Source organism: Ailuropoda melanoleuca, chromosome 9, assembly GCF_002007445.2.
Source record: "Ailuropoda melanoleuca isolate Jingjing chromosome 9, ASM200744v2, whole genome shotgun sequence".
In the NCBI taxonomy this organism is placed as follows: domain Eukaryota; kingdom Metazoa; phylum Chordata; class Mammalia; order Carnivora; family Ursidae; genus Ailuropoda; species Ailuropoda melanoleuca.
Genome location: NC_048226.1, coordinates 67,182,723 through 67,200,650, shown reverse-complemented (window position 1 = coordinate 67,200,650; position 17,928 = coordinate 67,182,723). Strand labels below are relative to the sequence as shown.

Here is a 17,928-nt window from a genome sequence, read left to right as displayed (position 1 = left end):
GACCTATCATAGTGATCTCTTTTAATTATAAAAATATCAAATCACTATCATACATCTGAAACTAATAAAATATTGTATGTCAAGTACATTTCAATAAAAAAATTCTTCATTTTCTGTTTAGTCCTTAAGCCATCATAATCTGAATTGCATTAATACCAGTCCTCTGAAAATACTGTGATAAGAGAAATCAATCATGTAAAATTGTCAAATTCCTTTTGAATCTTTTAGTCCTTATCTTATTGAGCACTCCTGCCATATTTAAAATGATCTAATCATTTGTCTTCCATGGTAGTACTGCATCCTGGTTTTTCCTCTACTTACCTTACCTTTTAAGATTCTCTCCTTCCCTTTCCCTTTGCCCCCCACCCCATCCCTCTAAAAAAAGAAGAAAAAATTAAGGGACAAACTATTTGAATCTTACAAAAATTATTTCAGAGTTAAAACAAAAAAGGTGGGGAAGCACTCCCTGGCTCATTTTATGAGGCTAGCAGATCCTTGATAGGACACACAATAGCTGTTACGATAATAAAGAACTCCTAATAACCAAAAGCAAATACCAAAGAATGGATATATCCAATATGCTAGAGAAAGAATCCTTGCATCAGGACAAACATCACACATGAAGACCTCTAAAGAAGTTCCTTCTAATGGTTAGAATTCTATGATTTTATGATAATGCTATCCATATTATTAAGTACTGACATTCACTTCTGGAAGTGAAATCATTCCTACTTCTGATAAACCTAAGAAAACTACTTTTCAATGGAAATTCCAATACAGAGTAAGGGAGAGAGAAATCAACATCAAGTCAAAGTCAAAAACTGTGCAGACTGAATCTCCTTTTCAATAATAGTATGTGTAGAATCTGAATGATGTCAGCATTCATATACTTACATCCTAATAATATGAACAAGGTGCGGAACTGTTTAGCACTGTAAAAAATTTGAACCCTGTTATTAAAATACAGATTCACATTATTTACTTTGACTCAAAACTTTTCCAGGTTCACATATTGTTTGAGATGAATATGTCAAAGTTCAAAAGGGTATGAATTTGCAACCGAAAACTCTGCAATATCAGAAATAAAGTATTTCTAAAGAGTCATGTTTCAAATCATCGCACAATTACCTACTTTAACAAATGAGAAATCTAGAAATACATTATACTTGATGTAAATAGTACATTCATTTTATTATATATATCTTTTAATAAACCAAGTAGCTTAAATTAAGATCTACTTATCATTCTTAGCTCAGCCTAATGCAAACATCCAAAACCAACTGTCTCCTCAATGTGTCTGCACTTCGCCATTTTCGGGATGATTCTGTATGGCACAGGATCTTTTGGAGTCTCCATTTATACACACATGAATATAATTAAAAGGTGTGGATGTCAATAAACGGCATCCCTTAGTTCATATACTTTGTACACCTTTCTTTTTAGATCCACTTTGTAGATCACTTAGTCCATTTTCACGTGGATCTTTCCCTGAGAAGACTGATTTACATAAGCACTGGCATATTAAAAAACAAAGCTAGAAATATTATTATAAAGCATAACAGCCATAGGAAGAATTTTTTTTAAATGTACCTTCTTCAAGGATTGGTCGTGGAATGACAAATGGAATCTCCTGCAGAGGTTCCATATACTTGTGGCCAGCACTAATAATCTTTATTTGAGGCAAACAGAGGACAAGCATTCCTGGCATGCTGGTTTGTCCATGGTACCAACTTCTTACTGTTCCAGGAATGTCACCAGATACAATTGTACTTGGGGAAGGCAGGCTATCATTTGGAACAAACACACAACAAGACTGTACTTCAAGCTAGGAAAAAAAAAAAAAAAAGCAAAATTAAAATATTGGTAACGGACTAAATAAGGGAGTAAACATACTCTTAAATACCTAATATCTTTACGAATAAACAAGCAAGCTAAAAAAAGAAATGGGCCATACTTATGTCTTTGTTACGTTTACTAAAGAACATGATAAACAAAAAGATGTTGTTGCTTGCTATAAATTTGATCAAAAAGGCACAGTGACATGAGATGAAAACATATCTGCCTTTCCACAGTTCCTTCCAAGAAACATGACTGAATTAGAAAATGTGCTGGCAAAAAAAGGTGAGAAAATCCTCCTTCTATTGCAGTTCATTAGATTTTGTTAACACCAGCTAAGGCCTTAGAACCGACTAGCATTATATTGTACTCACTTAAAACACATACACATACGTACATACATACCTACATACATACACACCTACACAGACACACACACACAGCTATTTCTATGTGGATCTGACCTTTTTATTTTACTTTACACACTAAAATATAAGAAAAAATGTTTAAAATGTTGAGATTCTATCTCTTAGAACAAACATTAAAATGTATCACATACTTTTTTATATACATGTATACCAAGATTCAAGTGTGTATGACATTTTATATATAAAGATACATGGTAACGAAGAAAATTGAGAGGACTTAAAAATCAGAGCATTATTCCTCGCTTTTCTCACACCTCAAATTATATTTAAATTTTGATTTCATGTGCAATTTTTATGGTTTCTTACCCCCAGTGTGGTTACTTAGGTTGCCAGGCCCTTAGAGAGTTAACATAGGACTAAGCAAGCCCAAATAAAAAATTAAATTCATCATGAGTTCTTAGTTCAAAAGCAATGTAGGTTCAAGTCTACTAGTCTTGGTTAGTTCTTACAAAGTAATATTTTGTAACCTGGTTCACTAATTGTCCAAACAGCCTAGTATACTTAAATTATTCTTAAGAAAATATAAAATATCATCTGTTAATTTTCTATAAAGTACTTGGCATACAAAGATATTATCTGAAGGTGTAACAAAATCTAAAATTTGTTTGATAAATGCCCAGATAGTCTAGCAAATGACGAGACTGTATTTTGTAAAAGATAACTAAGAATACAGTATTATACCTTCCCTTGGGGTTAATACAGTTCTTAGTGAGAGCATGATATGTAACAGGCCTAGAATTCCTTGATACGATAAATAATTTGCCAGCCTTATAAATAAGCTAAATTACTCATCTTTGCTTCAACATTTCTGTGCATGGAACACACTGATGAATTCAGTGAAGAAAAATATAAGTAAAACTTTGTAAAAATAAATACACTGGTTCATGAAGTATGACCTCATTTCTTAGTTCTAGAATTTTATCTTGCAACTTAATTTAAATGTGTATATGTTAAGTAGTTCATTAAGATTACATTTTTTATTCTGAAACAGAAGTATGCATTGTCTCAGATGCATTACATTTATCTTTTTAAATATTTAACATAATTACTGATGTTCCAGTTCACAAGGTAATACGGTATAGTGAGAACATATTCTCCCATATTAATTATGGTTATAGTGTCAAACTAAAAAGAGTCAGTATTTAACACTTCATGTAGGTATTGAAGCTATGTTAAAAAATGTTTTCAACAATATGAGGTAATTAGTATAATATGCCACACTATACAAATATATACATGCATATCATCTGAAATAAATTTAAGTTGTGCCAAGATTTCCAAAACCACAATATATTCCAAAATTCCACTAATTCAAAAATAAATTATTTCATCAAATTTAGCTTGAGATATACAACTCTGAAAAATAAACTTTCTAAAATATGATGTGTTACGGAGATTCCTTTAATGATAAGAACCAAAACATATAATCCAAATTGCTCAAACTTATTATAATGTTACATCTATTATATATACAATAGCTATCACATAAATCTTTTTATACTTTTAAAATAACTGTAAAACTGTATGTCTAAAATTGTGGTTTTAATGTAAAATGTTGAGTGATTTATATAAGTGAATATAAATCTGCAGCAGTAAATTTTGCATTAATGTAAGGATCTGACAATCCAAGGGAAAGAAAATGAAGTAATCTGCCAGTAAGAAGTCCTGAAACCGGGGGTCAGATCATGTTCATGGAAACCATCTGGTTGGGACCCTCTGAGCCACACCAAACACAAATGATCTTTTAAAAAAATATCCTATTCATTAATGCATCACAGCTGCACTGAGTGTTACTTCATTTTTCCATGGCAACATCCTTTCTGTTTCAAGGATCTTATTTCAGTTTTGGTAGCAACGTGTTCTTTCGCCAATATTGAACACATTCATGTGTTAAAGCGAAGGGATTATTACAAATTCTTGAAGGAGAACCACCTCTATTTTGATTCCTATTAGGTCAAGGGCTACATATCTAAGTATAATACATGGAGAATAAACCAATGAAGTAGAAATTATTTGGTATTCTTATTTTAATAAATGAAATGATTGTCATGCATTTTTGGAAGTTCCAAGTTTATGTACCATTTGAAAAGATGTATGCCTTTGCGTACCCCCAACCCATCTTCCATATGTAAGGTTTGGTAAACTTAGACTCCTCTAATTTGTGTGCTATGTAACTATGATCACAAGGTAGTTAAAAAGAAGAGACTAAGATAGGTTTCACTTATAAATTAATCTGAACAGTTTAATTAGCCCACTGTCTATTGTGTAGAATACTTTATATATAAACACATTAAAATGTTATACCATATTTTCTGTACTTTTAAATAACATTCCCATTTCCTATTCCCAAATAACATGTTTTCCTTTCTTTAAAACTGAAACTTTAGTGATGATTCTATTTTGTAAAATTTCTAAAGAATGAAATGTTCTCTGCATGAATTTTATTTTTCAGAAAACAGTTTCAAATAAAAACAAATATGAAGGAACATTTCAGGTTATATTTTCATTCACTTTTTCTTTTATTCATGCATTCTTTAATACCTCACATGAACTAAAAGTTAGGAATAGAGAGACAAAAGACATAATCCCAGCACTTAAAAAACTTGAAACAAGAGGGTTTTAAAATTCTAATAGCCTTACAGAGTTTTCACTAGAACATATAAGGTCTGTAATGTCAGACACTTTGCCTATTTTGTTTATAGTCTCAGCACATAGTACAGTGTCTAGCACGTACTAGGTACTGAGTAATTATTAAATAGCTAAACATAATTATTTTTATTAGCATCAGATATGGCTATTAATTAAAATAATTGTTTAGTGCATGTTGTTCATCATTTCATTCGACATAGACAACCTAGTTGAGTAACTAATAAAACTGACATGTTGGCTAGATGGGTTCAACTCCAGCTGTGGAACCTTTGACATGTTGTTTAATCTCTCCATGACTTCGGTTTCCTCATCTGTAACGGGGGGGGGGGGGGGGATCANTCAGCTCTGACATAAAGATGCAATGTATTAACTCTCACCTGAAGGTTTGCTAAATAAAATAAAGTCAATGAACATACATTGATTATCTCATATATGTCAGATCCATATATTAGCTCTCATGGATTCATAAGAGATGTTCACAGTCTACTTAAAAAGACTTATGCTTATGATGCAGCTATTTATGTATATAGAGGCCACCAAAATATGCAGTATTCCATTTGCACTATAGCAAATATATTAACTATTGCCCAAATCACAGTTTTCCTATTCTATAAATTCTTAATACACTATGAAAATATTTGAGGTGTCATCATATATAGAAATCTAAATATACCCAGTTTAGGGCATTAAGTTAAAAACCTCAAAAGTGAACCTTAGTTGTCTTCTTTTCCAGATTGTTACAAATCCACATTTTCCCATGAACATCTGCCAAGAGAAAACATGAAAAATGCCTACATTTGAATTCCAGACTTCCTCCTTCTAACAAACTACCATGCAATTGTGGTCACTTTCTCAATGCCTAAAAATAAAAATATGAACCTTGCAAAATTTTATGCATTAATGTAAATAATTACTTTTACAGTTAAGATGGCTGGTAGTTGATCTGTCTAGCCTCAAACGCTTACCCTTATTTAATCATGGAGATAGGCCAGAAATTTCACTGGATATGAGGACATCAAGTGTATCATGCAATATGATTACCGCATTACTGATCATATTCTATATGTAACTTCTTGGCAGAGAGAATTCAATTGGTCTAGCCTAATTAGCTTATGGGACCTGACACACTTTGACACATCAAAATCAAGGAATGTGGGAAGTAGTTCTCTAAAGGAATAACAGATCATTATTAGCAAAAGAAGGAGACCAAGAAGCTTGATATGGAAAAAAAAAGAAAGAGTCCACTCTATTATACAGTATACTCAGAAAGCTTCAGAAAGGACAAAAATCACATAGAAAATGCCATATAACAGAAACATGATCTTCAATGTAAAAAAAAAAAAAAACAGTTTGGCAAAAACTAGGGCAATGTTCTCCTTTATTAGTGAATTCTAGCCCAGAATATTTCTATTTTGTCAACTGCATGCCGTTGCCAATCATGTGCTTCTGGAATAAAAAGTAGCTTTTTGAAGTATAATAGATAAGATCTTTGCTGATCAGCCGATAGAGAAAAATTGCAAAGAACTGAGTTTATGCTAATCTTTTGAGAAAAAGGCCCCCAAACCAAGTTCACATTTTAAAAAACTGTTCAAGACTACATAAAGTACTATAACATAATCCATTAAGATAAAATGTGGAAGTTACTTTTCCCACTGAAAAACAAATAGGTTACAGTGAATACTGTTAATGTCTAAATGCAAGATATGTCTATCATAAGTAAAAGAGAACATGGGCTTAGCAAATATCAACTTTGGCTGCAAAATCAATTTTCCAGAGATTCTGATTCCAAACACATTCACTTGCTCAAACGTCCACTAAAAGAATAATCCTTTGATGGCTTCAAGTATGATGTTCTGTTTTATCTGATGACAATTTCAGTGTTTTCTGTTTTATATTTTAGTTCATAAAACATCTTGGAAAATGGACACCACTATTTTAAAAACTCAGAATTTTAAGGCCTAGATTTTAATCATTTAATCAGAATCAAGTTTTATCTTTAAACCTTGCCAGAACACATTAACATGTGGAAATGTCTAAATATACCACATGTATAATACAGGGCAGGGAGTAGGAATGAGGCAAGCAAGTGCCTAGGTTATATACAAAATAAACTACACAAAGATATAATCATTAGTACTCCTGTAATTATATGTTAATTTATACTCAGTAAGTTTAGTCAAGTAAGGAACATCTGTCTTAACTGCACCCATAAAAATAGTTAACACAGCAAATTTTATGTTAAGCATATCTTACCACAATTAAAAATTTTTAAAGAAGAAAAAAATGAGGAACATCAGTATCTCTACTTATAACTAATCCATAATAATGTATAAGATTAAGTTTATTGCTAGTGACAAAGCTAATGAAGGCACTGTATCATTATAAAACAAGCAAAAAAACCAAAAGAATCCCACAAGAATGTTAGAATTATAAATAACCTTAAACATTATGTAACCATTTCATATTGCAGATAAGCAAAGTAAAGTCCATAGTTAAGATCCAGAATTTGATATTGCTAAGTACAGGTCCTTGAAATTCTACACACCCTTGGCTTCCAAGAACTGTCTGACTTTTCCTTCTACATTTCTGATCTCTCTCTCCTACAGTCTGCTTCAAGGACACTCTCTTTTACTGTCTACTTTAGACATGGTATTCCCTTGGCCCATTGCTCTTTCAACTTTACATATTTTTTGGACGACCAATTCTCCTGGTTCTAATCATCTGTAGATGATTCCCAAAATTATATCTCTGCTGTGAATCTCTTCCTTAACCTCCAAATATGAATATCCTGCAGTCTAACAGAAGCCTGGATATCTCACAGGCATTTCAAATGCATGCATAAATTAAACTCCCTATTTGCCCCTAACTCTGAAAGGCTGCTTCTTTTACCATTTCACGGCACCACTATCCACCCAAAGGCCAAAACTGGCACCTGAAACCCCACTTGGACAGCCTCCTTCCTCTTATTCCCCAAAGCCAAGAGTCACTAGGCCATTCTGACCTTATCTTAAATATCTCAGGGACCACTGTCCAACGTGGCCTATTGTCCAGTGTTTTCTGATTTGTATATTGAACACTTAAAATCTTTTAAATAATGTTTAAAGAAACAGTAGGATGAATTTTTTATTATTTTTTTATTTTTTTATTTTTTTAAGATTTTATTTATTTATTTGACAGAGATAGAGACAGCCAGTGAGAGGGAACACAAGTAGGGGGAATGGGAGAGGAAGAAGCAGGCTCATAGCAGAGGAGCCTGATGTGGGACTCGATCCCATAACGCCAGGATCACGCCCTGGGCCGAAAGCAGATGCTTAACCGCTGTGCCACCCAGGCGCCCCAGGATGAATTTTTTAAAGAAACATCTCAAAATGTGTGTAATTTTATAACTTTATCAAGAACACATAATAGGTCTTTCATATAATTCTGTTAACACATAAAGTGCGCCAAGAGTTTCCAAGTTACAGAAATGAGATAGTACACACAAGTGTTAAGAGTGAGGTTATTTTTTTTTACCAATATTGTTACCAATGAGATTATTTTTTACCAATATTTAAGTTGCTGAAAATTATAAAGGATTATAGAAATTAAAACCATGGTTATTTCTAACTTTTGTTACCTGTAGTGTGAGACTCTTTACTGCATTCCACACTACTCCAATAAATTCTTTCATTCTTTCTTCAGGACTTCTACAGCCTTCAGAGAGATTCATCATGGCTTTCACAGGAACTGACAATGGTCGGGATTCTAAGTATAAGAACAGTTAGTTAACACACATGTACTTTACTGTTTCACAAAAATATACAGAAAATATTTCCATGATTATTTCTTTCCTTATTTAATACTTCCAAATGAGATTATAAAATATTGTATTAGATCATTTTATATTATAGAATTACTAATTTTTGCACTATTCAAAAATAAGCGAAACTAATCTGTTAAAAGTCAGGACCATGTTGGTCACTCTTGTCAGGAATTGGTGACTGGGAGGTGACACTGTGGAGCAATGCTATAATCTAATAGTCTATTTACTTAATACATGGATATATCCGCTTCACAAAAATTCATTAAGTTGTAACCTAAAAATTTACCCATTTCTCAGTATTAAGATAATACTGCAATAAAAGCTTTACTTGAAAAGAAAAGGAAGTTCAACAATAAAACATCTGATTCATCCAAAACTGATAAGAAGTCTTCCTATATATGAATTCTCCTGATAACAAAAGCTTATCCATATTCTTTCAACTTTAGAAACTGATTTTGAAAGTAACCAAAAGAAGTATGTGATTACATAAAAGGTAGATTTGTAGATTAACAAAATGTGATATTCCACTCCGTATAGCATGTTACTTTTAATGTGAAATTTCAGAAATTACTTTTAATTTAATAATTTGTAACAATATGTATTATTTCCAAACAGATCGATATATATTTCATATACTATATGTTAATGCAAACATATAATTTGTATGTACCATTTTAGGTACTTTTTAAGTAGCATAAAATAAATAAATCAGAACTTGCTCTTTAAGAATTTGAATAAATTAAGTTTGATGGTCCTATAATTCTCTCCAAAGTAAATGCTACTATATCACCACTATGTGAACTATAGTTGCTGTATCTCAACTCATTCTTTCCCTATTTTCCCAACTTGGTTTATTTGCATTTATATTAGATTAATCATACCTTAAAGGCATGGAGCATAATCTTTTTTCCACATAAACCCAAGTCTACCACATTATACATGTTAGAAATTCAAAGAATGTTTATTTTAAAAAAGAGTTTGGGAGGGATCCATGGAGATATTTGGGAGCAGAGCATTCCAGGGAGATAAAACAGTATTGCAAAAGTCCTCAGATGTATACTTAGGATTTTCTTTTTTTTTTTTTTTTAAGATTTTATTTATTTATTTGATAGAGAGCAGGGGAGGGGGGAGGGGCAGAGGAAGAAACAGACTCCCCACTGAGTGTGGAGCCCGACATGGGGTTTGACACCAAGACCCTGAGATCCTGACCTGAGCTGGAGGCAGACACTTAACCAACTGAACTACCCAGGTGTCCCGCTATCTAGTTAGGATTTTTAAGGAACAGTATAGAAGCAATATTGGCCACAGCAAAGTAAAGAGTGACAGAAGTAGGAAAAGAAGTCAGAGCTATAAATGAGGACCAATCATACAGAGCTTATACAGGCCATGGAAAGAAGGCTTTTGCTTTGAAGAAGCTAGGATATGATAATGGATTCTAAATATAGTCATAAAATTATTGGACATATTTTAAAAGAATTTCTCTGGCTACTCTGCAGGAAAATAGGCTACAAGTATTAAAACAGGAAGACAGTATGTGAGAGATGGTGGCTACAGAGAAGGCAGTAAGTAGTGATGAAATTCTGTATCCCCGTAAAAGCTACAGCCAATGGAACTTACTGATGCACTACAAATACATTAAGAGAGAATGGTGAAGAAAGGATGACTCCAAGGTTTTAGGTCACAGCAGATGAAAGAATGGAGCTGTAGGAGAAAGAGAATTGAGAGGGAAAAAACCCTTAGTTTTTTAGACCTACCAAGCTGAAATTCCCATTAGTTCAAAAGAAGGTATTAAGTGGAAAACATATCAACAACTATAAAAAATGGAAAAAAATATGAACAGACAATACACAGAAAAACATAATTTGGCCAATAAACTAAGAGTGCTCAAACTTGCCAACAAACAAATAAAAGTTAAGACAAAATTCAGGTATTCTCTTCAATGACCCAATGACCACACTGGGAAACATTTTAAAGTGTCAGTTTGTATGTTTACAAAATCTGTTGTTGAAGCCTCTTGTGAGAATTTTTCATGTACTGGGAATATAAATAAGTATGATCTATAGAGTAGAACTGCAAGAGATGACAATTTGTAGCTATCAAAATTTAAACATACACTATCTTCTTCAAAATAAACCCATTTCTAAAAATCTATGGTATATAAGTACTATAACAATGTAAGATGCATCCATACAAACATAAAGAATGGTCAGTATCAGCACTATTATTTGAAATAGTTTAAAAAAAGAGAGAGAGAGAGCGCGGAGGGTAAGAAGGGAGAGGAAATGGAGAAGGAAAATGCTAAGCAACTTATCTGACCATCAAAAAAAAAAGAAGGTTAAATTAACTTTGGAATACCCACAATGAAGATTATAATTCATTCATTTTTTTTTAAAGATTTTATTTATTTGACAGAGAGAGGGAGAGCATAAGCAGGGGGAGTGGCAGGCAAAGGGAGAAGGAGGAGCAGACTCCCTGCTGAGCAGGGAGCCCCGATGCAAGACTCCATCCCAGACCCTGGGATCATGACCTGAGCTGAAGGCAGACACTTCATCGCTTGAGCCACCCAGGTGCCCCTAATTCATTCATTTAAAATGAGAAACAGTTACAGGTATGACAGAAAGCATATTTTTTATGGGTAGTTTTTATTTATTATGATATGTTAGTGACCATGGAGTACATCATTAGTTTTGATGTAGGGCTCCATGATTCATTGTTTGCGCATGACACCCAGTGCTCTATGCAATACGTGCCCTCCTTAATACCCATCACTGGGCTAGCCTACCCCCAACTCCCCTCCCAGATTGTAAAACCCTCAGATTGTTTCCTGGAGTCTATAGTCTCTCATGGTTCATTTCCCCCTCTGTTTACCCCCCCCTTCATTTTTCCCTTCCTTCTCCTACCGATCTCCCTGCTATTCCTTATGTTCCACAAATAAGAAAGCATATTTTTAATACCTTGTGAAATGAGAAAAATACGTATCCAAATATGTTTTTAAAACAATGTGTGAGTTTGGGCGTGATTTGTCTACCCCATATAACTTCAGAAAAAGTTATAGAAGAGTAAAAAACAAACCCACAGCAGATGTTACCTCTGAGGAGAGTAAAACAGAATTGATGAGGGGTAAGAGGAAAGGGGGTATATATAACACTTTATTCCATATATTTCAGAATTAATTGTTTTACAACAATGAATTACCTACTACAATTTTCTTAATAAAAAACACATTAATTTGCTTTCTACTCATGTAGACTTCATCACGTTCTTTTTGTACATTAGTAGTTATGAGAACAAAATGGTTACCTAAACCTATGGTAGAATTCTGCCAAATTAAATAACTGTCTTAAATATAGACCAACCACACAAAACCTGCACACAGAAATTTATAGGACCTTTATTCACAATTGGTAAAATTTAGAAGGAACTAAGATGTCCTTCAGTAGGTGAATCAATGAACTGTGGTACATACAAAAAATGGAATATTATCTATCACTTGAAAGAGATGAGTTATTGAAGCCATAAACACACATGGAAGAAATTTAAATGCATCTTACTATGTGAAAGAAGCCAGTCTGAAAAGGCTACATGCTAATTCAAACTATATGACAATCTGGAAAAGGCAAAACTACAGAAACAATAAAAAGATCAGTAGTTACTAAGAGTTAAGGAGGAGAGAGCGAGGAACAGGCAGAGCACAGAAGATGGTAGCGTAGTAAAACTACTCTGTATGGTACTACAATGGTGGATACAGGTCAATATAAACTTGTCCAACCCACAGAATGTATACCACCGAGTGAGCTGTAATGTAAACTATGGACTTTGGGTGATAATGATGTAAGTTCATTAATGATAACAATGTAACACTTTGGTAGAGAGTGTTGATAATGGGGGAGTCTATGCATGTGTGGGGGCAAGGGATACATTGGAAATCTCTGTACCTTCTCAATTTCACTGAGCACCTAAAACTGCTTTAAAAAAATAAACTCTAGGGGCGCCTTGGTTAGGCATCCTACTTTTGGTTTCGGCTCAGGTCATGGTCTCACGGTAGCGAGATTGAGCCCCATGCTGGGCTCTGTGCTGAGCATGGAACCTGTTTGAGATTCACTCTCTCCTCTCCCTCTGCCCCTCCCAGTTCCTGCTCTCTCTTTCAAAAAAAATAAATAAAAATAAATTCTATAAAAATACATTTTTAGGTACAGTCAAAATTTTAAAACTCTTTGAACAATGAATACCAAAGTTTTCCAAAAAAATTTCTATGGTCAAATTTTGAAAATCTAATACAGAATATTAATTTCTTATAAATACATTACAACATCTGGTTATTAGAAGTGTAAAATCACATTATTTTGGATACACTAATTTTCAATCCATATTTTCTAAAAGATATGAGGAACACAGTTTTTAAAAAAAGGACAATTTTCTGTAGTTATGCATATTTTACAGGTAGGATATGAAAATTATCATAAATTCTGCCAATCTTGATCTATACTTTATTTAACCAAAACCTCTTAACACCTGCTACATGTCAGGTCTTTGCTTTAAAAGCTTTACTAATATTGCTTGTGTTAAACCTCATAACAACCCCAGGAGGAACACACCATTATTTAGATTCTTATTCTCACCATTTTTGGATAAGAAAAATGACCATATAGAGATTAAGTAACTTATTCTAAGTCATCCAGCTGGAAGTGGAAAACAGGGATGTGAATCTAGGAAGTCTGACTCCAAAGTCCATGCCTTTAACAATGCTATGGCAGCTCTTCAGCTTTTCGAATCCTGTGCTGTAACTTTTACTTCTACCAAATACACACTAAATGTATCATTTTTTTACTCAAGATCATGGTACCACCAATTGTTCAGAAATCATCAGATGTGTTCAGTCTCATTGGGGCTATAAGAAAACCTACATTTAACATAGTAGTCTGATATCTATTATACTTCCTGTTTGCAACAATAAGGTACTGTTAATAATAAATAAGGTACTTTTGAGACTGAAAATTAATTGATTAAAATAACAATCAGTTCTTGGATAGGTACTATCCAACTTGTTGCAGTATTAATCCTTCATTTCTATGCCATGGAAAATGCATTGCACTGGGCTTCTGGGAAGATGGTGGAGTAGGAGGACCCTAAGCTCACCTCAAGGCAAGGATATAAGTATATAACATTCACATAAGTGTAAATAACTCAGAAAACAATCCAAAAACTCGCAGTAAAAACTCTACAACTAAATATAGAGAAGAGACTGCATCCGAAGGATTTGAAAGGGGCAGATATACAGTCAGGAGCTAAATGGACCCTCAGGTCTGTCCACGGGAGGGAGAGGCTCCATAGGTATAAAAAGGAGAGCAAAACAGACCCAGGCACAGGGGAGCCCACATAGGCAAGACAAATCCCCATAACATTTGGCTTTGAAAACCAGAGAGCCAAATTTTGTGAGTTCTTAGAACCAATGGGACTTAAAACCTGCGACTTTAAAAATAAGCAGGCTGGGTTCTGGAAGAGCCCAGAGGGTGACAGGCAGCTGAGTCCCCACCCTTAAAGAGACAGCCCAAGAGATAAGCATAGAAAACCAATTTCAAAAGCACTTGGAGCATATAAGAGGGAGCATACTCTACTTATGTCAGAGCCTGTCCCTGAGGGACAGAAATTTCTGGGAGAGTCATTCAGGAACAGAGGAGCTGAAAGGGGCAATTTCCCTCCCCCAGCATAAACACATGACCACCTCGGGGGACCAGCCTGGTGTCCACACTCGGTACTTAACTTGCTAACCCCTCCCTTTCCTGCCTCCTCTTCCTCCATACCTTGCCGATCGTCCAATGCACTCCTGGCCAGAGTCCACCCAGCACAGAACCACAGACCTAGAAAGGTGAAAGCAGCCCCAACAGGGGACAGCACCACTCTAAAGTACTCCCTGAGAAACTGGGAAAGATAACTACACACACCAGTAACACTGTGGCCCTAGCAGTGGGCGAAGGGTAGACAGCTCTTCAGATTTCAGGCCCCACCCACCAATGAAAGCTTCTTAGGGGACAACACAGTGAAGGATCCTTACAGTTTGTTGCTATTGCATCATGGGCAAATGCATGAACTGACTCAATTCAAGCCCATACAGCTCCAGATTGGCCCACTGACACCATATGAACCAAACAATGGCCACAAAAGGCAGAAAAGAAAACAAAAAAAGCCACTGTAGATGAGTGCACTGAAGGAAAAAGTGGCTCAGCCACAAAAGCAGGGTGTACACAATGTATGTAAGAGACACCCTGAAAGCTTCAGGTTCTGGTGAGCAGGGAACACTGCACTGCAGGGCACTACAGGACCTATTCACCATAAAGCCATTATCTTCAAGAGCAAGAGACATAGCTGACTTTCCTAACACACAGAAATAGACACAGTTAGACAAAATGAGGAGACAAAGGAATACATCCCAAATGAGAGAACAGGACAAAATCACAGCAAGACACCGAAGCAAAATGGAGATAAATAATATGCCTGATAGAGAATTTAAAGTAATTATCATATAAAGACACTCATGGGACTTGAGAAAAGAGTGGATGACTTCAGTGAGACACTTAACACAGAGATTTAAAAAAAGACAATCAGAGATGAAGAACCAAATAAATGAAATTAAAACTACATTAGGTGTAATAAATAGTAACCTAGAGGAAGCAAAAGAATCAGCGACCTGGTGGACAAAGTAATGGACAGCAGTCAAGCTGACCAGGTGAGAGAGGAAAACATTATACAAAATGAGAACAGTCTTCGGGAATGAAACGACACCATCAAGCAAATAACATCTGCATTACAGATATCCCAAAAGAAGAAGACAGAGAAAAGAGGGCGGAAATTGTATTTGAAAAAATAATCAGTAAGAACTTCCCAAATTTGGGGAAAGAAATAGAAACCAAGATCAAGGATGCATAGAGAGCTCCAAACAAAGTAAACACAAGGAGGCTGACACCAAGGCATGCAGTAATTCATATGGCAAACGCCAGTGGTAAAGACAGAATTTTAAAAGCTGCAAGAAAAACGAAAACAGTTACATACATGGGAAATACCATAAGGCTATCAGCTGATTTTTCTTCAGAAGCTGCAGGGCCAGAAGAGAATGGCATGATATACTCAAAGCACTGAAATGAAAAAGTCTGCAGCCAAGAATACTCTATATAGCAAGGCTATCATTCAGAACAGAAGGAGAAATACAGTTGCCCAGACAAACAGAAGTTAAAGGAATTCCTCACCACTAAACCAATCCTACTAGAAATGTTAAAAGGGACTTTCTGGGTGGAAAGGAAAGACATAAGTAAGATTAAGAAGAGAAGGAAGCACAAAAGGAGTAAAAAATGAATATACCTGTTTAAAGTTACTCAAGGGACTCACAAACTATAAAAATGTAAAGTATGACACCAAATACCTAAAATGTGTTGAGGAGAGAAGTAAAGACTGGGCTCAATCTTAAACAACTATCAACTTAATATGGACTGCTCCATGCAGAAGATCTTATATACAAACCTACTGGTAACTGCAAACCAAAAACCAGTAATAAAACAGAAAGAAACCCACTTATACCATCAAAGAAATCCAAATAACCATGAGAGAAGACAGCAAGGGAAGAGAGGAACAGAGAAGAACTACAAAAACAAATACTAAAAAAAGTAACAAATTTACAATATATATCAATAATTACTTTGAATGTAAATGGACTAACCACTCCAATCAAGCCATACTGTGATGGAATAGACTTAAAAAACAAGACCCATCCACATGCTGCCTACACAAGACTCATTTCAGACCTAAAGACATATACAGAGTGAAAGTGAAGGGAACGAAAAGCATTTATCATGTAAATGAATGTGAAAAGAAAGCCAGGGTAGCAATACTTAAATGACTTTAAAACAAAGACTGTAACAATAGACAAAGAAGGACACTATATAATCATAAATGGAACACATCAACAAGCAGACATAAGAATTTTAAATATTTACACACCCAACATGAAAGCATCCAAATACATAAAGCAGTCCATAACAAACATAACGGAAGTAATCAATAGTAATACAATAACAGCAGGGGACTTTAACACCCAACTTACATCAATGGATAGTTCATTCAAACAGAAAATCAACAAGAAAAAAGTGGCTCTGAATGACACTGAATCAGATGGATTTTAATAGTTATATTCACAACATTCCATCCTAAAATAACAGAATACACATTCTTTTCAAATGCACATGGAATATTCTCCAGAAAAAAATCACATATGAGGCCAGAAAACAAGTCTCAACAAATTCAGAAAGACTGAAGTCATACCACGCGTTTTTCTGTCCACAATGCTATGAAACTAGAAATCAAACGCAAGAAAAAATCTGGAAAGAGCACAAATATATGGAGGTTAAATAACATGCTACTAAACCATGAATGGGTCAAATAAGAAATCAAAGATGAAACAAAAAAAACAGACATGAAGACAAATGAAAATGAAAACATAGTCCAAAATCTTTGAGAGGAAATAAAAGCTAGAAGTTCTAAGAGGGAAGTTTACAGCAATACAAGCCTACCTTAAGAAACAAGAAAAATCTCAAATAAATAGCCTAACCTTACACCTAAAGGAGCTTAGAAGGAAGGAAGGAAGGAAGGAAGGAAGGAAGGAAGGAAGGAAGGAAGGAAGGAAGGAAGGAAAGAGAGAGAGAGAGAGAAAGAAAGAAAGAAAGAAAGAAAAAGAAAGAGAGAGAGAGAGAGAGAGAAAGAAAGAAAGAAAGAAAGAAAGAAAGAAAGAAAAAGAAAGAAAGAAAGAAAGAAAGAAAGAAAGAAAAAACAAAACTCAACACCAGTAGAAGGAATGAAATAATAAAGACCAGAACAGGAAAGAAATGAAATAGAAACTAAAAATCATCAGATCAATGAAACCAAAACCCGTTTCTTTGAAAAGATCAAAATGATAAGTTTTTAGCCAGACTTAAAAGAGAAAAAGAGAGAGACGGGGGCGGGGGGGGATGGACTCAAATAAACAAAATTAGAAAAATAAAAACCAACAGCACAGAAACACAGAGGACTGTAAGAGAATACTGTAGAAAATTATATGCCAACAAACTGGGCAACCTAGAAGAAATGGATCAATTCCTGGAAATACATAACTTCTCAAAACTATATCAGGAAGAAATAGAATATATGAACAGATCAATTACCAGCAATGAAATTGAATCAGTAATCAAA

The 17,928-nt window shown here is 34.5% G+C and overlaps 1 protein-coding gene across 11 annotated transcripts in view; it reads right to left on the bottom strand.

The window, feature by feature from the left end:
* The window catches only part of VPS13B (vacuolar protein sorting 13 homolog B), a 768,204-nt gene that overhangs the window by 380,055 nt on the left and 370,221 nt on the right, over positions 1-17,928 (bottom strand). For 10 of the 11 annotated variants that reach the window (XM_034668364.1, XM_019810220.2, XM_034668365.1 and 7 more), the window contains 2 exons: positions 8,530-8,657; positions 1,591-1,825 (listed from right to left, as the gene is read on the bottom strand). In XM_034668364.1, the coding sequence (XP_034524255.1) occupies positions 1,591-1,825; positions 8,530-8,657 (363 nt within the window). The remainder of the gene's footprint in view (positions 1-1,590; positions 1,826-8,529; positions 8,658-17,928) is intronic. The other variant, XM_034668374.1, reaches the window with a different exon arrangement.